The 23613-nt window shown below is 46.3% G+C and overlaps 1 protein-coding gene across 2 annotated transcripts in view; it reads right to left on the bottom strand.

The window, feature by feature from the left end:
* Positions 1-23613, bottom strand: part of LOC119445216 (solute carrier family 13 member 5-like) — a 30126-nt gene that overhangs the window by 3926 nt on the left and 2587 nt on the right. For both annotated transcript variants that reach the window (XM_049664322.1, XM_037709538.2), the window contains exons 2-9: positions 17663-17812; positions 16518-16633; positions 13857-14023; positions 13134-13203; positions 9671-9856; positions 6171-6293; positions 5334-5411; positions 2515-2619 (exon numbers count right to left, since the gene is read on the bottom strand). In XM_049664322.1, coding sequence (XP_049520279.1) covers positions 2515-2619; positions 5334-5411; positions 6171-6293; positions 9671-9856; positions 13134-13203; positions 13857-14023; positions 16518-16633; positions 17663-17812 — 995 coding nt within the window. The remainder of the gene's footprint in view (positions 1-2514; positions 2620-5333; positions 5412-6170; positions 6294-9670; positions 9857-13133; positions 13204-13856; positions 14024-16517; positions 16634-17662; positions 17813-23613) is intronic.

Genomic DNA, 23613 nt, shown 5'->3' with positions numbered 1-23613 from the left:
ATTTTCATCTAGCATTGACAAACTCATTTGCGCCGCTTTAGTTGACTCCCCAGTTACTCTCATTTACCGCTACGTGGACGACTACTTGGTTTTTATAAAGCAGCGACCAGACTTTTGCTTTGACGAAGAAGTGAAAAATAGTTTGAGAATTTTTAGTATGCATGGTGGGAGACTAAAGTTCACCTTTCAAATGCCGAATAATAATAGCATTAAATTCTGGGATATTAACATTTTATTTGCATCAAATAAACATGTTTGCTGGGGTTATCAACCTGGGTCAAATAAAGGCTTACTTCCTTATGACAGCGCCTATTCAAAACTCGTGAAAAGGGGCATAGTCACCTCATGTATTCAAGCCGCAATGAACAAGTCCTGTGAGCACCAAATGAAAAATAGCCTGTTACAGCAGATAGAGCGCCTTAAAACAGCCAGCTACCCATGTTTCGTCATCACAGCTGTATGTGAAACAATCCTGCAAAAGAATAAAGTGCTCAGGAACAAAAATATAAAAGCAGGAAAAAGAAGAAAGACCTTTTCACGTAATACCATATTTTCACAAGTTATCCCATAATCTTAAGAAAGTGTCCAACAGGCACCAAATCAACCTAGTGTTTTCCGCTCCCTGCAAACTCTCTAAGCTATGCAATGCTATGAAAAATTGGAAACGCCAACAATGAACCACCAATCACGATAAAAAATTCACCAAGTGCACCTCTGATGTCGTTAACGAGATACCGTTAAAATACGGACGAGTGTACATAGGACCAACCGGGCAATGTTTTAATGATAAGAGCTAGGCAGCATAAAAACAATGTAAAAAACAGGTACGGTAGCCATTTAGCTGCGCATTGTAATAAATGCACATGTACCCCATTCGGTGACACTAGGTTTCTAAGCACGCAAAAATAAAGGAACAGGAATAGTAGACGCTTACTACATCACCAAAGCAGTAGATAAACGTGCAAGCGCCACGTCACTCAGTCTAACAAAACTTGACATACATTTTCTAGAGAAGCACGTCTACTTGTAGGCAGTACGCATGCCTTTCAACCTTTTTTGTCGGTGTTTTTTTTTTTTTCACATGTTATAAAGCTGGTTGTTCCTTCAATAAAATTTACAGTTGGCAGTACAGCGCTCGTGCTGTTGTGTTTGTCTTTGATTCTTGTCCTCGTCTTCCTCGCGCTGCTTCAAGTTATACTTTGCCAGTACCAACCTGATTAAATTTTCGTACTTTCCTAGAAGTGTAGTCGACTGTGACAGTTTACCGGAAAATCGCCTTAATCCTGTAGAGTTAATTATGTCTCGTAACCTATCTGCTGCTTATTGCATCCGTTTGAAAGTTTTTTTTAGATATTGGTGGTTTATTTTTTTTACCGTTTTCTTTTTTTTTTTGCATTGCCATATTTTGTCATGTGTAACCGACCTATTGCATATTCGGCAATATGTTTCCCTGTTATGTGCTTTTTTTAGATCCTGCTTGGGCCTTTATGCCTGCAGCATTGAATAAATACGTAAAATAAAATAAAATCTTGGCTTAGGTGCACTGTTTGTTCCCGTCGCCGACTTGACAAACAATTCGCAGTTTCGCCCATAAGGCGAAGTATTGGTAAAGATAGCACAGTATTAGACAATTACACGATAAGTAAGGTTCGCAGTTTTATTTACCGCATAAGTTGCACTAAATATTTGCTTAATAATTAAATTAACAAGCACGGTGTCGTGCACGCACAAGCAAATATGAACAGATCCCACTCGCTGACCGCGAACACTCGCTTTCATAACGCTAGCGAGATGAAGAGCGTCGGCAGCGGTGAGCAAACACTCGGGCTGCCGCTTGCTTCACTGCGTCTGGAAAAATTGAGATTACACGACGTCCAACACTAGGCGCGCGGGAGCACAGCGCGCTTGAAACGGCTAGCCATCTCGGTTCGCCCTTAGCTTTTGCGCCCACCGCAGATTACCTCCAAGATACGCCGTGTGGGCCGCGTATGCGATCAGCCGTGTGGACAGCCATGAGCAGCCACGGCCGGGTTTAAGGAGGAGATGGCCGCTCACTTGCCTCCTCGCCTTTTAGCTCGCGCTTGATGACGTGACCTGCAACACCGGGCGCGCGTGAAGACGGCGCATATCAAGCCACCATCCTTCTAGACTCACTCTCGCAAGCTGTTTCTAGCACGCAGCATAGGGCGCGCGAGGAGCAATAGGACATTGTCGCACTTGGGTTTTGTGCTAAACATCACGGCAATGGTGCTGGTGCAAATTCGCGTGGTGTGTCCATATAGTCACTATCACAATCGAAACGGAAAATTATCTCAGAAAATGAAAAAGTACAGAAAATCAACTGAGAAGGCTCTCGCAGTTGAGTTTGTAACCGGACAGAGGAAGCGGCACAGCATGCCACTGAACACTGAACTACTCGCTGGTATGTTTTAACCCCAAATTTCCGGGTTCATATATTTATGGCGCTGTACAACTGAAAGGTCCTGTGTTTCAACAAAGCAATAATTCACTCACATCGATCCAAACAATGTCGCCCAGCCTCTGGCGAACATGGGGTCCCGGAATAGCCAGAGAAAAACCAGCAGCGTGAACAGCAGTAAGACGGCCACCTCGTGGAATCTGTGACGTGCAGAATTAGAATCAGCAGCGATTTTATCGATGCCCCGAATAAGCTTTCCTTCTTTGTTACATATGAAGCCAGGTCATTTAGTCATTGAAACAGCCTTTGCTTTTTCACTGGGCAAATGTAATTCTAAGATAGTAAACTTATTCATTTGCATATGACCATAACGCAACCTCCAGTATTCCGCCAATGGTGCCAGGTATTTTCCAGATGACTGGGCGAAAACAATGTATATATTATTCACTATAGGCAAACCTAACTATCTTGGTGCTTTATTGCGGCGTCGTGCCTGCTTTTTTATCGGATAGTAATCTAAGTAGGGCATTTGAAGTAGCAGTGCGTGTCACTTGGAGTGTTCCTACAAATAGGTTCGTTGGCAATATTTGTAAAAGCAAAAACAATATTGGCCGTGGTAATATTGGCTCGTTAATCAGAAGATTTTGCTGATTCTTACCAACCCGATGGTCCTGCTGGTGGTCATGACGTCGATACCAGACGAAAAAACGTACAATTTGCCTTGAAAAAAACGGTGGGAACGTTCGTTCTAGAAACGGCGAAGCATGGCGCGCACCGTGTTTCTCCCATGGCCTATGGTTTCTTTGGTTTCTCTTCGACGATGAGAGACGACGCCATCGTTCCGTTCTCGCAAATTCTACTTTTACTTTCACCGGGAAAAGAGCATTCACCTTGAAATGCCTTCTCCGTACAAAACGTTACACCTATATAGATCCTTTTCCCGGAGCAGTTTGCTCTAGGGGAACGAGATGGCGCTTTCGGCAGCGCGCCGCACGTTGACTCAGCGAAAGCACACGAATATGAAGCAATTACCGCTTCTGCCTTATTACTATGCGATCAGCTGTCATAAATGAAACGGGGGGTTCTCTAACGCACTGTGTCTCATTCATGCTGCAAATTGTAGAAGGAAGACAGTTGCAGTAGTTGGCTGAAAAAATAGTGACTGGCATATTAAGTGATGGAAGAACATGTGCGGCCAAGTTTGCGGACCACTGCTACATATGGACCGAACTACCTGTGTTGTCGGCCCTTCGCGATGCAGGGCCTTCTATTATATCTATCGCAACTGAGCACACCTGCAAGCGAGTAGGCAGAAAATAAACAATCAGAGAGTGACCGCACCAAGGAAGGTTACTGAAGCAGAAAAATGACAAGCCGCTGCTTAGATGTATTTGCCAAATAAAGAACGAAGATAAGAACACAATGATCTTCATTTAATTCACAAGCGGAACGTTCGGACAGCTTTGAATAGATTCCTAGCCCCGCTTCTGTACAAGCACTGTATACGCTGCTCGTGTCGTTTGGAGAAGGTGTAATAAGCTCCGGAAGCGTTTACATGTCCTCTGAAGCTGTGGCCAAAGCTTCGTGTCGTCCAACGAGACACCGTGTACGATATCCGCGGAAACATAGGGAACCGCAACGGGGCGCCATCTATGTACATCCATTGTAAGCACGGAGGCAAGGCGCCAGCTGAGGCAAGCGATGGACGCGTCACCACGTGATCAAACATGGCGGCGCCCATAGGATCGCTGTGGAAAGGCTCTATAAGCCAGGAGTTAGGCCAGAAGAGCCATGTTTGCACGGCGCACCTATTTGCGCAACCTTTCGTACTTCTCTGCATGGCACTGACAGGAAGTGCTTTTGTAATCACCATCTACAAAAAGTAGGGATGCGCGAATATTCGAAGTTTCGAATGCGAACCTTATAGTCCTTGCTATTCGATATCGAGAAATCACTATTCAAGATTGTCGAATATTCGTCTTTTTCGAATGCTTAAGGGATAGCCACACTTATTGGTGTCTTATTGTAAGGGCAGAAAATGATGAATGTGAGGAGTGTTTCGGATGGTTCTTGTGCAAGAGAGCTGCGGTTGCTGCACACGGGCACTAGTTATTGAGCGAACGCACGAGGGAGATAAGTAATGCACAATTGTTTTCGATCAATGATTATGAATGCCTCACTTTTAGGCAGCCTATATGCGAATTTGTTGTCTTGCTTTAGGCAAACCGCTTTATTGTTTGGCCATTCTAACCATGTTTTCATACCTTTAAAACGTATCGCCGTGTTGCTCTATCACACTGCTCTGCTTGAACGACTTAATAAACATTCTGCGTCCATCTGTGGACATGGTGTTCGCTTTCTTTCGTTACGGTCATTATCATGGTGCATTAGACAACTGAAAGCAGTTATTTCTCATTTACAAGCACCTTCATTTGCGTCAATTTGCGAACTATTACATTCATTTATGTATGCCTGAAAAATAAATAATGTAAATAATATCAATGAGGCTCTTGGTAGAGCCTCATTGATATTATTTACATTACGCGCAAACTTTATATTTGTCTGTCTATACAATTAAAATATTTTATATTCGACTAAGTATTCTCAGGTTCGATTCGTAAATTATCCCTAAAACGTTCCTGAAAAAGCACTTTGCTGGAGTGGGTTGCTCCAGCGACCTCATTTCTTTCAATTTAGAACGCGCGTCTAACCAGGACGACAAGGCAGAGAATGAACACATGCGCACATGTCTTGTTTTCCATCGATGTCCTCCTGATATATATATATATATATATATATATATATATATATATATATATATATATATATATATATATAAAATAACCGCAGAATCGAGGCTCCCCTTTAAGTGTACTAAACAAAACCTCGCGCATTCGAACAATCGAAGGTGCACCTCATTGGTCCGAGGGCCGCGTAGTTGCGCCGAACAGCTTCCATGGCAGAGCTGCTGCTTTCTTTGCCAACGCTTGGCCTGCAACATTGAGAAGTACATTCCAATCAGATGAACGACTGCGTTCCATCTGAGGCAACCGAAGACTCCTCTGCAAGAAAGCGAAAAACGATCGAGATGTCGAACTATATTCACTCTTACTGTACGGCAGCTCCAGTTCTACCCACCTACTACATAACAGACGAAGCGTTTCAATAAATATGTGCCAAAGATTTATTTGTTCGTTGCTGCTAGCTTTTTCGCAACATTATGCGTGAACTCATTACGGTATTTAAAAAAAATCGAGCAGGAACCTTCCAAATTACTTATTTCCTTGGACGACAATTTTATTCGGTTTTGATGACTCTTTGCACTATGTCACGAATGTTATTGTGTGCTTTGAATGCGTCTTTTGCTAGAGCTATTCAGCCTGGCTATAGATTTGCAGCAATGCTGTTTAATCATCACTTGCTCGGTGTACCTATTTGTCAAAGTGGAGTTGCTAAGAGCTGCAGCAAAAAATTTTGACCCAAAGCTAGCTAGCTAGCTAGCTAACTCACTCACTCACTCACTCACTCACTCACTCACTCACTCACTCACTCACTCACTCACTCACTCACTCACTCACTCACTCACTCACTCACTCACTCACTCACTCACACTCACTCACTCACACTCACTCACTCACTCACTCACTCACTCACTCACTCACTCACTCACTCACTCACTCACTCACTCACTCACTCACTCACTCACTCACTCACTCGCTCGCTCGCATGCTGCCACTCTTCGCTGACTCACCTTTTACACCGGAAGAACACAGGCAGTACAGTGACGAAAATAATGGCCGTGCTGATAATCGTTGCCGGCAGGGCGAAGAACAGCCATAACGCGTAGTCGACCGGAGCCCGTTCTGCGTACAAGCTGCGGTATAAGATAGAAAGGACCCGCTGTTCTTACTGTTTTAGAGTTGATGGTGCGCGAAACTTTACAAGAAAGCTTCCTACATCAAAATAATATTTAAAAATGCTAGCTTAAAAGAATCAAAGAAAAAAAAAAGGAGTCCGAAGCATCTTCACACTCGTAAACGCACAGATTGCAAGTACTGGAATATAGCGTGAGGAATATTCAAACGAATAGCGCACTCATTTACATTGGTATATGTACTTTTACACATAGGTATATGTACAGGCAAATAGATAAAAATAAAGTGACTGAGATTCTCGAATGTGTTCAAACTTATACAAAATAGATCAAGGCAAATCAGTTCTGCAGAAGTCCGCAAGGTGAATGAAAGTTATTGAAAGGCAAAAATTGTCATCCACCCAACTATAGCACAGAGCTACAAATTAAGCCCGTACGAGCTTTATTTTTTTCTTTCCATTTCATTCGAAATAGAGCGTTAATGCATGATAAATATAGTATACCGGGTGTCCATATTTAATTTTTACGGAATTTTGGAAATCGCCTGTGGCAGGTAGCATAATTCTTATCGTTGATCTGGGTTATTCGAAGAGGCGGACATTAGTAGCACGAGATATCGCAACACATATTCAACTAATTACCAAAAATTGGCTAATGAACTTCTTGGATGATTACTTTTCGACAGATATTGCAATTTACGACTTGTAGCCGGCGAGTTAGCAAGACGCATCCACTTGAAACGAATTTCCAGGATGACACCAGTTTCGAGATATTATTTCGCAAAGTGTGGGACGAAATACATGGGCCTTCCAGTTATTTTTGTGCTTCAAAGTATAAAACAGCATTTTGGCAAAGAAGTGTGTGGAACAGCAAGCAGTGCATTCCTACGGCTACTTTGATGGCGCATATCTCCAAACTGATGTCATTCTGAGAATTCATTCCAAGTGGATACGCCTGACAAGCTCACCGGCTACAATTCGGTTAATTGCAATATGTGTCGTGAAGTAATTAACTAAAAAATAGTTAGTGATTTTTTTATTAAGTTGAGTATGCGTTTCGATTTCTCGTGCTATTAATGTCCGCCTCATCGAATAACACTGCTCAATGATAATAATTATGCTACATGCCACAGGCGATTTCTAAAAATTCCGTAAAACTTGAATATGAACACCCTGTATAGTGAGCCTCCGCGTTGTAAAGTACGATGTCGATCCATGTGCTCGCAGGTGAGAGCACTTGGAGGACGCTTAAGCTTCGGCTTTAAGAGTAGAACGCGATAGCGTTATCGGGACCCATTCGCATCGCAACGCGCGACTGTAGATCTGGTAGAAATGTTGGAAAAGGGGTTTGTGTTTGAGTATCCTCGTACCAGAATTAGGTTTTCTCGTACATTCAAATTACAATCCGACGCCAATTGGTAAACAGTCCGACAGTGAATCCAAAGCCGAATGGTAAAGTCGTACTTTACCATTTTACTGGCGGATTTCAATGTGATAAATTCCAATTTTTGTTCACCAAAACCTTGCACCACGTGGAAGGCCTGCGCGGTCGGGGTGGTTGGGGATTTTCTCCACCACCCGCATCACACGCCGGTTGCCGACGCCGGATTTTCTGCGACACGGGGCCCTTAATGCTGTCGTGTTAATAATTTCTTTGTATTCAGGAAGGGTCAATGCAGCGGCATCTGTACGCTACGCGCACGCCGAGAACAATCTCTCACTTTTTTTTTATTGCTGTTTTATCCAACTCATCTTGAGTGTGTTCGGCTTACGAATTGTCTTGTCGTGTAAACGTTACTGGGGCGCTATAACGTAAAATGATTCCAAACTGTTTGGTTACAATTTCTGCAATCAGCCTCCACGATTGGTCATAACATTTTCGGGCCACTCCCAACTTCGCCTGTCTGTCACGCGACGTCACGAAAACCACGACAACTCCCCCATCTGATATAACGTGTACACACTAATTATGCGTGATTAACCGCACAAAAGAAAAATAATTATTCCTGATTCGACGCCTTTCACCATTAGCCCTCTGCTATTGATTCAATGTTTTCTAGCCCACTTCACCTGTCTGTCACGCGAGCTTACAAAACCACGAAACTCACCACGTCAAGTGGCGTGTACGCGAAAAAAAAATGCATTAATATGCCGAATAAAACTGAAATTTTTTCAGAATAGCCACAGACTGCCCCGTTCCGAAAGGAATAGAAGGCTGCCCGCCGATCGCTCAGGCCCTCGCTACTCGCACCTGCCGGTGATCATGTATTTATTTGCGCATGATAAACTTTCCTGCGTGGCAGTAAAACGTTATCGAGCCCTGTCGGCATGCATACGACATCGCTCTGCCAACTCTTCCTTGCTGATGATCCGTTTTAGCGGCATTCTTATCCTTCCGTTGCACGCCGCCGCGATTTTCGACCAGCCACCGCAAGCTAAGTAAGGCAAAGCGGACCAACCGGAGGAGCCGGCACCACCCTCTTCATGCGGTTACAATTCTAGCCACTGTAATGCGGTTATCTATTTTCACTGTGATGGCTCGGCCCCATCGAAACCCTCTCCACTAGAGTGTGCTCCTCGCCTCTTGTGAGCCAATTAGATAAGAAAAACCTCTGAGTGTGGACAATGTTATTGGTTTTGAAAGCGAATAAAGGTGACCTCATATAAACGAGGAGAGTGTTTGATTGGGTTGTTCAGACAACGCTGCGGGTCACCGCCCGATGCTTGCGTCGGTGGTTACGTAAATTTGACGTCATGTGTTTGTAATCTAAACAGTTTGGAGTCATTTTACGTTATAGCGCCCCTGCGCTATGATTGATTTCGAATGCGTTTATGGCTGCCGACGACATGCGTAGCTATATCAGTAAGCAAACACCAGCCCACAACAATTCAACGAACGCGGAGGCTCTGAAAATTGCAAAATACTTCTCAGTCTCAGCTTGCTGCCGCGGAGTCCTGCGTTGTACACCACAGTGCGGTGTCGGCGCACCACTAGATCCCGTTAACTTCGGGCTTTAGGCATACGCCGTTAAGTGCGTAACTTCAGCTGGTTCGCCGTTGCCGCGTTCCGAGAACTTTTGTGCGCAGCTGTACGATCTCACCTGAATAAGTTCGAGCGATCATTTGGTCCGAGGCTCCCATGAGAGCCGAATTCCAGTCGTTCTCTTCCTATTTGTGTCTTCCCTAACGTATTTTTGCATCTAGCAAACTAAGAATTACATCGCAATTCAGGCCCATTAAGTTTTCAGTAGTGGGGCTGCACTTTTGATGCTACGACCTCAAGGTCCAGCCAAATGTTGTTCCTGGATAGCTCGGAGGAAAACATAAATCCGTTATTCGGTAGTTTGAACGCAAGCTTTACAAATGCATTCCACGCACTCCTCAATGATGAACTTGAAGACGACATTGGAAGCAGCGCTCGTGATGGTGGTGATTGCGCCCGTGTTGGCGCCGTAGATAACGCTCAGGTAGAGGAGCACTCGAATGCGGCGCTTCTCAGACACTTCGACGTGGCTTTCCTTGGCGGGTGCAGGGATAGGAATTATCAGCACGGGTGACTTCTGGCTGAAATGCAAAAGCAACACGTTGTATTTGATGAACAACTCTTATGAATTCTGCTGCTTAGTGTGCGCAAGCACATTGCGTTTTGTATATGTTTACAAATGCCTTGCGTAGTTAAATCGTACCATGTGCGTTTCTAATAACCGTCGCATTACTTTCAGCACTTGGCCCCTCTAGGAATCGAACGTTTTCACCATGTGACGTTTGCGTTCGTTATCTCCGGATATATAGATACATGTACCACCTGGGTTACCACGACGTGAACAGACGATGCTGTACCGTCTGTGGCTAGGCGTCACATTTACAACAAACTCTCATGCCTTCCTTATTGGAATAGCCAACGGCCCCATGTGCAGAACATGCAGCCGTGATGAGACGCTCGCACACATTATCTCTGCCTGCCCGCGCTATTAGGGCCGAGAGGCAAGTGATGCGCTGAGTGCTGGACCAATTAGACAATCGTCCACTATCAGCTCGAGCTAAAATTTCTGGGCCAGTGCTCCCAAAGAAACTTCGCGCTCGAGGCCTTACTCGCGTTACTAAGGTTCCTGTGGTCTACGTGCCTTCACGATAGACTTAAAAAACGCTGCCTCCTACCGCTCTATAGTGTACGCGGTCTTTTTGTGCTCGTCTCTCAATTTCTCTCTCTCTCTCTCTCTCTCTCTCGCCTTCCGCTCGCTTTTTCTCTTTATCCCCCTACTTCTTCCCCCCGTGCAGGGTGGCCAACCTCTGGTTAACCTCCCTGCCTTTCTATGCATCCTTTCTCTCTCTCTCTCTCTCAGTACCCGCACGCATGTATAAGAATAAGCGAATTACGGTCGCCCAAGAAAATTGCGAATATCGTAACTAAAGAAAACGAATAATAAGCAGGGAGACAACGCCCTTTTATAATACTGTCACGTGCATATATCTCAGCCGAAACAGTACAGGCATCGAGCAAAACAGGTACCACATCGAGCAGACCCACCATAGTCACAGCTTCGCTGGCTTCCATCTTCACAGTAGTGAAAGAGCTCTGAGTTTATTTTCTAAGGCGACGAAATAATCAATTTCAAATAAAGAATGTCACTTCTTTGAATTATTTTCTACCCACGTATCGATTTTTAAAAACCACACTCTAAAAAAGTAATAAAATTATCATCAACAGATTGATAAAGGTTTATCGCAGATAAGCTGCAAGGCTCATTATTAAAGATTTCTTTTATGTTCTGCCGATATTTACCTGCAAACAATTTTATATGTTTTTCCGACCTGTCGACGCAGCCAAAAATGACTGCATAGCTCGTGTTGCTGCTCAACGTTCATTCTTACTGCGCAACCTTTAATTTTGTCAGAGCGTTAAAGTAATTTTAATTACGTCCAAATTTATGACATATCATCAAAAGCCTTGTCTGCACATATGCACTCACACTGTCGTAAATCTGCGGCGTTTTTCCTCAAAAAGGCCGATTTCAGGAAACATATTTTTATTGACATAGTTTCCAAAATCTCTAGTATGTCATGCTAGATGAAGTGTCAAGTATAGGCCAGATTGCATTTTTGGTAGGTGATTGTCGCAAACGCGTTGTTTGGCGCTCTTCTCTGCGACTATACCTAAAAATTCCATTTCTTATCACTCCAAGTGGCCAAACAAACGCTGGTGTCTGCGGCATATGTGGTTGAAACGACCTATACGAACGGCCTCGACAATTTTCCTTTTCTAGCGATGTCTAGACCTTTAGCATACCTGCCAAACTGTGGACTTGAATATTTGGGAGATTTGCGGAACGAGGAAGAGGGGGGGAAAAAAAAAAGGGGGGGGGGGGTGACTTGGCAACCAAACAAAAAACAATTCACTTTTGTTTAAGGGCCACAGCAACGTCAAAAAAAAAAAACGCTCTGAATGGCTGTCAGTACATCTCTAAGCCGTCTCGCTGTTAGTACAATGACTGGAGACGGTGCGTGCGCGCGTGTATAATTACGGGACATATGCCTTGTCCCGTGACTGTGGACTCTTTTCACTTTTACTATGCTTCAACGAAGTAATTTTTGTAGGCTTAACGCCATAATAGTACTGTATTACGGCGAAACTGATTAAAGGAAACCAGCCATTATGCGACGCATATTAGACATTTCCCTCATGCGCTCTCCTCAATACATTTCTCGATCTGAAGCGAACTGAGTTAAGCCCACACTGCCTACACACAAATGGTTTGGATATACACCGGATTTCGACTAGTTACCTAGCGCATAATGGCAAGTACGATGTGGCTGAGCTGCATGACGTGTTTTTTTACGTTGTCCGGCGACTGGGGTCAAGCAACCGGCTCAGGGCCACGGCATCCTGGACTAGGGACGCCGCCCACCTAGGATGATTCTACCGTCGGCTCATTTTTATAAATAACGTTTATTGCTCCTCATCACTGTGGGCTTGGGACAGTTCGTCGGGATATTTATGGCGTGTCCGTACTACCGGGAGGATCGGTTAAAATTCGGGAGTCTCCCGGACAAATCGGTAGTGTTAGCAGGTATACGCATTAGGCACATGATCTGTGCACTGTGAAAAAATAAGTTTGCGCCGTCACGTGTTTAAATACGCACGAAACAAGCTGCTGTTGCTTTGTGTAGTCGGCCATTAACACATTGTCCCTTTGGGTTACGTATAGATGCTGCGCATGCCAATGGTTGATTTATTGATGGATTGATTGATTTATTGATTGATACATCTTTATTTTCAAGAGAATACGATCACTGTCTTGGCACGTGCCATTTGAGTTTTGCTTGAAGCACTCAGATGCACTCTGCACTCTGCTTGCAACGGTGTCGCTGTCGACCAAGGAGATGCAATCAAAGACGATGATTTTAGTCGCGGCCTCCCGACTGAGCGCTCCCGAGTTCGAGACTGAGTTCCTATTAGACACTCCTATGTCGAATTACACTGCAATAAATACGGCCCCGATGACCTCGTTGATGACCACAAGCCCACCGCACCTGATCGTTCTAGTCCAACGCCTCTTCAGTTTTTATTTACGTGAAACCACAAGCAGCGAGCAATCAATTGTTGCCAATAAAACGGCAATGTTTTTGTTATTTTTTAAGCTTACGGGATACGGAAATTTCTCTCTTCGTTTAGTACCGACATAAAAAAAAGCTGATCAACAAAGCAGCTGTGGAATCAAAAGGTATTTGTCATTCGATAAACGGCCAAATTCGATTATACGGATGCTTCATACATATATATACACGCTCAAACAAATAATTACTCTTCATCAAATAAATATAAACAAATACTGTGACGCACCTGTCTTGGTGTGCAAACAGGATGGCGCTTGCGTTGGCGACAGTACTCTTTTCTTGTCGTTCAGTCAGACCTTCGGTCAAACACACCAGAATTTATGACATAGGTCGTTGACATGGCGTCAAGAAATTATGATTAACTAGTTATCGCAAAGTATGTTGCTTCCTTTCCCACCTGTATTAACAGTCCGTAACACGAACCTCTTTTTTTATATATACGAGTACAGCCTGTTTCTGAGAGGCTTTGTGAAAAGATTGCCAAAATCATTTTACCTATGCTAGAAGTCCCGAGAGACCGGCCTGACCGCTCATCAGTCCAGAAAGCCACAGGGGTTCTACTGCAATATCTAATGTTAATAGACTTGAGCGTCCGGCTGTAGACACGTTGTAGACACATTGTGCCTATTTTGCGCTCGTGAATGGCCAAACTCCCGTATTCTCTCTATCTCTATCATGCCCGTCCCTACAAGTAAAGTAGCCAACTAAACAGTGAGGTAAACCCCGTACTTTTCCCTCCATCCCTCTTTCTTCGTTTGTCACTCTGTTACCACAAGCACTTGTGACTGCATGAAACGTTTATAAACATCCCATCCTCCCTGAACTAATCTGAGACTCTCCACTAAGACTGTCCACTCCCTGACAGCCCAGAGCTAACATCGGGACGTTCAACTTCGTGAATTAGATGATACGTCTGACCTACAAACAGTGTAGACGTTGGAGCATGTACCTAGTGTTTCCTCGACGTCTTCGCCTGGTATCGAAGGGCTGTTTCGCCCCTCATGCAGCAGCTCCTGCAACAGTGAGTCTACCACGGGTATCATCATGGCGGCGATGGCCACGTTGTTGATCCAGATTGATAAGAACATGGAGATGAACATCAGGCCGAATACCAGCCTGCGCAATATACGGTAGTACCGCACCAGGCGTTACCGATGATCATACTCTCGAATCGATATTCGGTGGTATCACTGTCAGTGCATTATCAACGTAATTCCGGTGTTCTAACCGCGTGGAAGGAGGTGTGGTGACAGAAAGTGCTGCGTCTCCCGTTAGTGTTACTTTCACATCATGTAACAGATTATATTCGAAACTACGCAAGTGGACTACACCCTAAAAAACATCATCGTTGTCGTCGTTATCATTTTTCCCAATTGAATGCATGGCAGACATTTCGTGAGAATCCCCAAATAGCCATCTCTAGCATCAACACTCTTTCTACACTCGTCAATAGCCTTAGCTTACAACACCAGTTGGTATCTGCACTCCTGAACTGCGCCGTACACCATGCCTTGCGTTACGTCATTCCAAAGCGACAGTTCGAAGAAAGTGACGGTCCGAAAGTACGACCCACGGTCAATCAGTGTGAGTCACCCGAACTATGACAAAACAATAGGTAGCAGTCATGATCAATGGCTTATTTAGTTACCATGGTGTAGCCGAAAAACGCTCAATAATAAAGCTGCCGAAGCACGCACGGTGTTCGTCGCGAGGACTTAGCTATGACGGAAATTGGAGAAATAAAATGAGGCTAACGTGCACAAGTCACTATTCAAGGTAATTTGCCTAGCAAAATTCGGTGAAAATCTTGGCGTCTCTTTTCTCGCAGCTTTTGCCTACAAGTCAAACAAGGCGATTCGACATCTAAGAAGCCAAAAAAACATAGAAGGTACGTTCACGAGTACTAAACAGTGCAGGGACATATAAATATGTCCACCTTCATTACGACGCCCAACTGCCCACCATCCGATTGTCTTCTAGTTCTTGGTGTCCGCTCGCGAAATTACCATTCTGTAAACATACATACAGTATTGTGTCACATGTGTGAAACAAGTAACGCTGGTGTTTTTTCAAGTAGCCAACAAGACTTCAGAACATGCTCAATTATATTCCGTATATCGACAGGCCTTAATTTAGTGTTAACATAGCTTGCGTGCGATTAGATGGTGCTTTGTCGGGCCGCTGCCGCCCTTATCACAGCTGCGAAAACACCGGTTGCGCTTTAAGCGGGGCTCTACACTTTCAAACCTTCCTTTCATATAACCCATATGCCACTGATGTGACTGAGCGAACATGCCCGTCCGGTGCTAATGAAACCACTTTTCGCATTTAAATTTTAAAGGAATGTTGTTCATTTCATGTCTTAATATTTCAGTCGGCTTGGACAATGCGTTTTCTTCGCTTCTGGCCATAAATGTGCCCTGAGCCATCCCTCGGCTTGGTGAAAAAACAGTTTGCGGATCGCATATGCTGCTGTGAACATCTCAGCCAAGTTTTGCTGTCGTACGTGGTGCATGTAGCTCGCAAGCGGAGCGCGAAGTCGCCTTTCTCTCAAACGCTCTCGTTCCAACAGAAGCCACAATCCTCACTCTTTTCTGGGTCCTTTATTTCATAGTAAAGCATATTCCTATACGTGGCTGCTTTTGGTCGCTGCGGTCGGCTACACCGCGGCCGCCGTGAGGTGCCGCCACGAGTCGACTGGCTAAGCGCACTACGAGTCGCTGAGGACAACCGCGTTTGGATTACGTTTAGCGCGTCGTAGGCAGCAAAATCGGAAGTCGTGGCGTATACGTCAACATCCAAAATATTATTTGAACTGCGCGCCCCCGTGACATTTCGAAGATGGAGCCTTGTGGCCTCGCCCGACTCCGCCGTGGCCTTCGCAGTGCAAGGCATTGAAGAAGGAACGGGAGCACAGCGGAGACCGTGTTTGATTGCCAATAACTCCGCTTCTGCTGAACGCATTGACGTACTTTTTTGCGGCAAAGTATTTCTGAAATAACCCATTTTCGCTTCAAATGCCTTTCTCCACTTTCATAAAAAGTGGTTCAGAGCCCCTTTAAATTCCTGGAGGCAGATACAACAAAAATCCGAGGACACCTAAGCCCTTCTTAGGAGTTGGGAATGCGAAAGCATTAATGTCCAAATGAACGCCGCTGTGCGGTTCTACGAGTTTTGCACTGCGAGTAATGTACGATAGCGGTACATGCTGCCCGGCCAGGAAGCAGCAGCAGCCTGCGTTGCCAACGCCGGCGTTCAGCGCGTCGAGAGGATCTTTCCTCATGCCACGCCTGGCGCGCTAGCGCTAAAGCAGCTGTTCTATTTCGCCCGCTCTGCTCCATCGAGGTGCACTCGTGCCGAGAGCGAGGGTGACGTGGCGTCGCGGCGATACCCTCTCCCCTCACGCAACACCTGGCGTCCTATGGCGGCAGCAGGTCTCCCTGTCGCCTGCTCTGCTTCGTCGAGGCGCCCTCGTGCCGTGGCATCGCAGCCAATGGCAATGGGAGCTTACACAAACAACAGACGCGATGCTTTTCAGCCCAATGGGCCATTTGACACTTTCGCATCAAAAAATTTAAAAAATATATGAGAAATCAAATGGCTTGCTCACGTCTTTATGCCGGTTCCCAGCAGACAGAGCGTCCTGAGGGCGATTCTTTGGTGTAACTGCGAGTGCTCAATAGCGATGGCCATTATCAAAGTGCCTACAAACATGATGTTTGTGTCCTGAAACATCAGAAAAAAAGGAATAGAAAACAGACTATACTCTGACTGTTAAAGTCATTCGCTCACTCACAATGTAACAGAAACAAACAGCAGCGCTGCCAAAATCCACGGGATGACGAGAGAGGCAGTCAGCGTCCTTGTGCAGACGTCCAGACATGACACCGCAGGATATTCGCCCTTTTATCTTTTGTATGGTCGCGACCCTACATTGCCATTTGACACCATTGTACCTTCCGTGCCACGTGTTACCACTGAGTACGCTCGTGAAGTCGTCGATCGCGCTCACATGGCGCGTCAAGTCGCCCGATCGCGTCTGTTGGCATCTCAGGATATACAAAAAGAGCGGTACGATCGGCGCCATCGCGATGTTAAGTTCGCCCCAGGTGCTTGGGTGCTCCTCTGGTCACCATGTCGTCGTGTCGGTCTCTCCCAGAAGCTTCTCTCTCGCTACACAGGACCTTATGAAGTCCTACGTCAAGTTAACGACGTCAATTACGAGATCTCGCCGTTACAGTTTGATCCGTCCTCAAGTACGACGCCAGTTGACATCGTGCACGTTTCGCGGTTGAAGCCATACTTCGCTCGCAGTTCTTCGCCTGACATGCGCCGAGACGGCGTTTCAGCACCCGGGGGTCCTGTTACGGAAGGATAGGAGGAAAGAAAAGAAGAAGAAGAAGATCGAGAGACTGGCTGCTGCGTGTTGTTGCTGGTCAGCCATCTTGACTACACTAACCCTACTTGTATATATATTGTAAATACATCCAGTCTATACTCCCAACATCCCCGTAACAATATGAACGCAAGGGCCAGTAATACAATCCACAATGCAATGTATTTCAGGCTTCAACAGTAATGTACCATGCCCTAATTTTACAACTAAAGGCTTATTCCTTGAAAGTGGCGAGCACAGTTGCACAGTTCGGCGTAAGAAATGAGACCCTTACCTGTCACTCAAAACTAGCAAAGAATATATTACATCTAGCGAATATATTAGACCTGATGTTCTCAATATCACATCTATGAGCTCACATTCATGTACAACTGGCAGGTTCTCTCCGTTGAGAGTACTCCGAGCATCGGGAGCAGCACGATGGGGATGAGGGACGTGGCTCCCAGTGGGATAGGCTCTGCGATCCAGTATAGCCCCACGACGCCGACTACGTAGGCGCAGCGAGATTTCTGAAAGAAAAGGGTAGGAGAAAGAAAGTGGAAAAGCACTCATTCAAACCTCGCTACAGTGCAGCACAGTTGTCTCGGAAGTATGCAGTTTATGCCTCGTCTGCCTTAGGTGTGCTCCAAGAAAGGGCATTCGAAAGTGTATTGAAAGACGAAGCTATGAAGAAGGCTTTCAACTGTAATTTCGAAGGTTGAGTATATATAGATAGATTAGTTTCAGTAAACTATTTCTTCGATATTTGCGCGGCCTGATAGTTTGCGTGATTGACTGTTTGCATGGGGAAGGGAAATGAATTTGAGGTAAGATAGGACAGCGTAGGACAGGCAAGCTATCTTCTCACGCTCGACTGCATTCCACAATACCAGCGTATCGCTCATTCACTGCGCTCTGACTAAAGATTTTTGTGCTTCAGCGATGACTGATATAGGAGGGAGGGAGGGAGGGAGGGAGGGAGGGAGGGAGGGAGGGAGGGAGGGAGGGAGGGAGGGAGGGAGGGAGGGAGGGAGGAATAGACGGAAAGACAGGGAGCTAAGCCAGTTCTCAGACCTGCTGGGTACGCTGTTGTGCTGGGAAAAGGGCGCAAAGGGACCAAAATATAACAGAAGGGAGATGTTAAAAAAAGGAGAATATGGCACTGCCTAAAGTCTGTCTCTAAGACCAGTTCTCCGCAAGAAGCGCAACAAAGCTTTCAAAGCCTTCTGTGCTGATGATGGTCTCAGCCAGTGTCCCTATTACCCTTTCTTCCTGACAAAAGGCGTTTTTCAAGTCTATCTAACACTCTTGACCTGGGCGCACTGAAGCGGGCACACTCAAAGAGAAGGTGGGTGATTGTTTCCTCGCAGCTACAGTTATCGCATGTAGGGCTTTTGGCCATTCCGATCCAAAATGAGTAATGAGTAAACATTCGTGAAGGCCATGCCAAGCCACAAGCGGCACAGAAGCGTCTCCTCAGCTCTATATATATTCCTGATGGAAGACGTAGCTGTAGATTCGGATTCAAGTTGGGGAGACGATCGTTGGTGAATTCCGTCGATTTCTACTGTGCAAGTGTAAGTTCACGTACGAGCGAACGAAGCCCTGAAGCTGCGTCTGTTCTGTATAACGGCATAACTACACAGTGGAGACCATCATGATCAGCAGATCGGGTGGCCTCATCTGCACGGTCGTTTTCCTAGATACCGCCATTCCCGGTATCCACTGATACGCTATGTTGTGTTTCTTTTTCTCTATTGCGTGGTGATGAAGAAGTCTTATGTCAGCGACTAATTGTTCATTCGGTCCATGAAGAAATGACGACATAATGCACTGGAGAGCGGCCTTGGAGTCGGAGAAGATTGACCATGCCTGTGACGATTCTTCAATTACCAACCCTATAGCAGCACGGAGGGTGGCGAGTTATGCAGCCGTCGATGATGTAAAATGCGATGTCTTTAAAGTTATGGTGGCGGACTTCTCGGGAATGACCACTGCTTCTGCTGAGCTTGCAGAAGAAACTGAACCATTCGTGTGGATGTGAAGGCGTCCGGGAGAATGGACATGCTAGATATGAGCTGCCGACCAGTGAGAATGACTAAGAGTACAGTGTATTCAGACCACTGTAGTACCGAACATACTGTACAGGCACCGATCTTTCTAACCAATGCGCTAGCTAACGCCCCTCGTTATAAATGTGTCGACATTTTCAACAATAATCTGAGCTTAGCTTAACAAAACTACCGTTCACAGAAACATCTGCGTATACACTTGGCGCGCATATGGTCGGAGAATTCTCGGCGAAGGAGACATGTACCTGTACAACATATGTGTGAAATTGGCCCAAGTTTCGACGTTACAAGCGACCTGCTTGTAACACGAGTTGAGAGTTGTGGGAGATGTCCAGGGGTATAGAATATTTTATTTGTGTCTTAACACAAACCCTGCAACTCAGACAGGCAGCATGCTGTGTTATGCTGCTGTATGAGGCAGCATGTTTTGTTTATCGCAAAGGCTGCCCTTTGAGTTTCGAAAGGTCTCACGGCTCCGTGAAACGAGCTGTATATAGGTAATGCTGGTACCGATGCAAGAGCATCCAGGCCTACAGTTATTGGCGGAAATTGCTGCTACTGTAGTGCGTTCCTTGCGCTTAGGAGTCAGCCTTTGTTGGCGTAGAAGAAAGATGACTTTCTCGATAGAAGTATAAAATGAAACGACTTTGCTTATCGCAAAGGGCAGCCTTTGCGATAAGCAAAACGCAGTACGATAAGCAAACGCACTACAGTAGCAGCAATTTCCGCCAATAACTGTAGGCCTGGATGCTCTTGCATCAGTACCAGCATTACCTATATACAGCTCGTTTCACGGAGCCGTGAGACCTTTCGAAACATTACAGTCCGCTTAGCAGGCGAGAAATGAAAAAAAAAATCACTAAAACTCTGTGGTTTTGTTTAGAACGCTTTACTCTATACCCCCGCTGAGGCTCGAGCGTACCACAGCAGGTCCATCACCATGTGAAGCAGCACAGAAAGTTGCAATGTGCGCCATGCCCGCTGTTATCTTAATGCCTTTCTCTCTCTTGGCGATATTATGACCTAAAGTAAACAACTTTATTGTCCTGCCACGTGCGCGACTGCTTGAACACGAGGCTTCCAGCAGGAAGATTCAGCTGCTTCTATCCAAGACCTGCCGCGGTATTGCATCTCGCCCCCATCGAAATACGGCCCCTGCATGTCACCGCCGGGATTTGATCCCGTGCCCTCGGGCTTAGTAGTGCAACGCCAAAAGCGCTACGCTACCGTGGCGAGTGTTTTCGCTCTGCAATCTCTTCTACTAGAAATGGGGGTGAGAAGGGTTGCTTCCTCTTTGGAGCCATCTTTCTATGCAGTTGTACTGGGCTGGCTATGAAGGTGAATTGGTGAATTATCTTGAGACATGGCGTAGGTCAGTAGCGCACCCAGGATCTCTGCCGGGGGGGGGGGGGGGGGGGGCCAGCACTTTGCATAATATGCATTTCCCTTGCTTTTTCGCCAGAGCAATCCAACAGCGAATAAAATGCCTAATAATTATAATAATGCAATGACACCAAGCATGATCACGACGTTTATTTCTTCAGCGTTTTACTTAACTTAATTTAATTTAATTTTTACTTAAGTAATTTAAGAGCAAATGAATCAATACAAGACAGTTATAGAGTGTTTTTGATAATCAGGCAAATTCGACCTCAAGCAACCTCCTGAATTGTGATGACAATGTGAACAGAGCACTGAAGGTCCACGTTGGACTGGTGGGGCTGGACGTGTGTATGGGGGTGGGGGGGGGGGGGTGGTGCAACATCTCCCCCCCCCCCCCTCCCGTCGGTGCGCCACTGGTGTAGGTGCACTAATTCAATGAAGGGCCTACTGACTAGAATGCGTTGCTATACAGCTTCGAGACCAAAGGTTAGTCTAAATCTACGTGGCAGCTCCTGTACTTCGACCATGGAGCAGCACTGCTAGTGCTTTAGAACTGAGGTTTGAACAGCGCGAATAAAACAAGGACACAAGGAAACAAATACCACAAACAAGCGCTGACTGCACTGGAAGTTTATTTGAAAATCATCAGCCATTTATACTTTTTCCTTGTTTGTGGTATTTGTTTCCTTGTGTCCTTGTTTTATTCGCGCTGTTCAAACCTCAGTTCTAAATCATGAACCAACTAGCCCTCATCAAGTCCTTACTGCTAGTGCTTGTGCGCAACGAAGGCGCTCTTAGCCTTCCTCAGCGACTCTTCCCTCGACCGGATACTCTAATTACACTTGTTAATGTGTGCGCCTTATACTTTGTCCGCCTGTGCGCATTACATGAATGCGTCATTTCATAGGTCACTCTTGTCGACCGGAGAAAAATGCGCGTTAATTACGTTTACGCGCAAATCCATGTCGCAGCACCCTGTTTCTCTCAGTGGTCAGGCTATCGCATACCAGAAGTCACATCGCTTCTTAAGCGTGAATATTGACAAGGACCTTTCATGGAGCCTCCACTGCATCCACCTGAAGCAGATGCGGAGACTAATTTCGATTTTTCATCTAATTAAGTTACTGTGCGGAAAAACCTGTGGCACGGGTGCGGTCTATGCTGCAGCTGTACAGAACACTGGTTCTGCGATTTTTACGGTACATCTTGCCGGTATTGGTGAACACCTGCAAAACAAATATTCGCAGCCTCAAAAGTTTGCAAGGCCAGGCTCTACGCGCGTGTTTTGAACTATCACGGTGCGCCTCGACTCGTGCAACAATCATGATTGCTAGAGACTACTTAATTGAGTTGACAACCTCAGAGTAGAGCACTGCACGGGCTGGGGCTTACCCAAAAGCCCGGGCCGGGCCGGGTAGGGCAGTTTTTTCACGGGCTCGGGCCGGGCTCGGGCACGGCGTGTGCTTTCTGACCCGGGCCCGGGCCAGGTTCGGGTATTTTGACGCGGGCCTGGGCCGGGCTCGGACTTTCTGGTGGTGTGCATGTAACGTGCAGCGAGTTATCCTCGCGCGTCTCGACTCTGAAAAACCTGTTGCCCCGGCGCAGCTGGAAGCTAGCAGTGCTACTGATGTGTAGTTCCCTTTTCTCTCCCGTCGTATTTTGCGCTGTTGGAACATAATGTAAAAGTTCAGAAAGACCGAAGTCGCCTCAAACTAAAGGATGCCATTGTATTCGTTATCTAAATCAATGTAATTAATGCTGTCATCGCGGTGTAAGCGCGTTCGCGACTTGCCAATTCTTCAAAGGCGAATTGGTAAAACGATGACTGGTATGATAAGAGAATTCGTCACGCGGCTCGAAAAAAATGTGGCAGTTTCGCCCGAGAGGCGAAGTATCAATTGCGATAGCAAATTAGTAGAGAGCTATTGGACACAACTTGGACACATTCACTTACTAACTAAATTAACAAGCGTGCACGTCAGCGCGCACAAGCACGCATGAATAGATCGCATTCGATGACCGCAGACAACCTCTGTCAAAACGCTGGCAGCAAGCGCAGCCGCCGCAACGAGCGAAGGTTCGTGCGGTCTATCGCTTCAACGGAAACTGAGCGGCCGAATGCACAGCGCATACAAAGGTCAGAGCCGTGTGGAGATCGCTTGCAAGATACGGCGCGCGCGACAACACCGGCAGCCCGTACCGGCGCAAACATATAATAAAGAACAAAGCGCAAAGTGCACGAACGCATTTGCTGGCAGAGTAGAAGCTGCACCCCCCCCCCCTCCCTCCCGCGCTGCCTTCCCGCTTTGCTCCTTTCGCTTGGGAGATTGCGTCGCCAGTTGCCCTTGCGCCCGGTTGCAAGATACGCATTTGGCGCCGCAGCAAAGCGTCGCCCCCCTCCCTCCCTCCCTCCCTCCCTCCTTCCCATACAACCACGGCGTTTCGCGCCACAGAAGTCGTGTTTGCTTTCCGCCATGCGTTCGCTCTCCGTGATAGCGCTCGTGGGAGCGCGCGTCCCACGCGCGCTTTCACTCGCACATACGGCGCGCGGCGGCGACATTATCGCCCTTGGACTTTATACGGAACCTCACGGCGACGGCGACTCCGATGGCAGAAATCTGCTTGAAGTGTCCATATAATTGTTATCGCAATAATATGGCACTGCGTCCATCCATGATTGCACGCATGTTCTCAACCGGCCGCCTAGCAGCAGCGCATTACGCTGCACCATGGAGGAACCGAGAAGCTCTCTTTCTCCATTTACTCCATCCATGCACTGCGCTCCCGACCGGTCTTGGCTGCGCTTCGGCTATAGTGTACTAGAATACGGTTGAGTGGGACGAGCGGCTGGGGCGGCGCATGCTTTGCAGTGAGGC

This window comes from Dermacentor silvarum, chromosome 3, assembly GCF_013339745.2.
Source record: "Dermacentor silvarum isolate Dsil-2018 chromosome 3, BIME_Dsil_1.4, whole genome shotgun sequence".
Lineage (NCBI taxonomy): Eukaryota > Metazoa > Arthropoda > Arachnida > Ixodida > Ixodidae > Dermacentor > Dermacentor silvarum.
The sequence above is the reverse complement of the archived record's forward strand: the minus strand, read 5'-3'. Positions and strand labels throughout refer to the sequence as shown.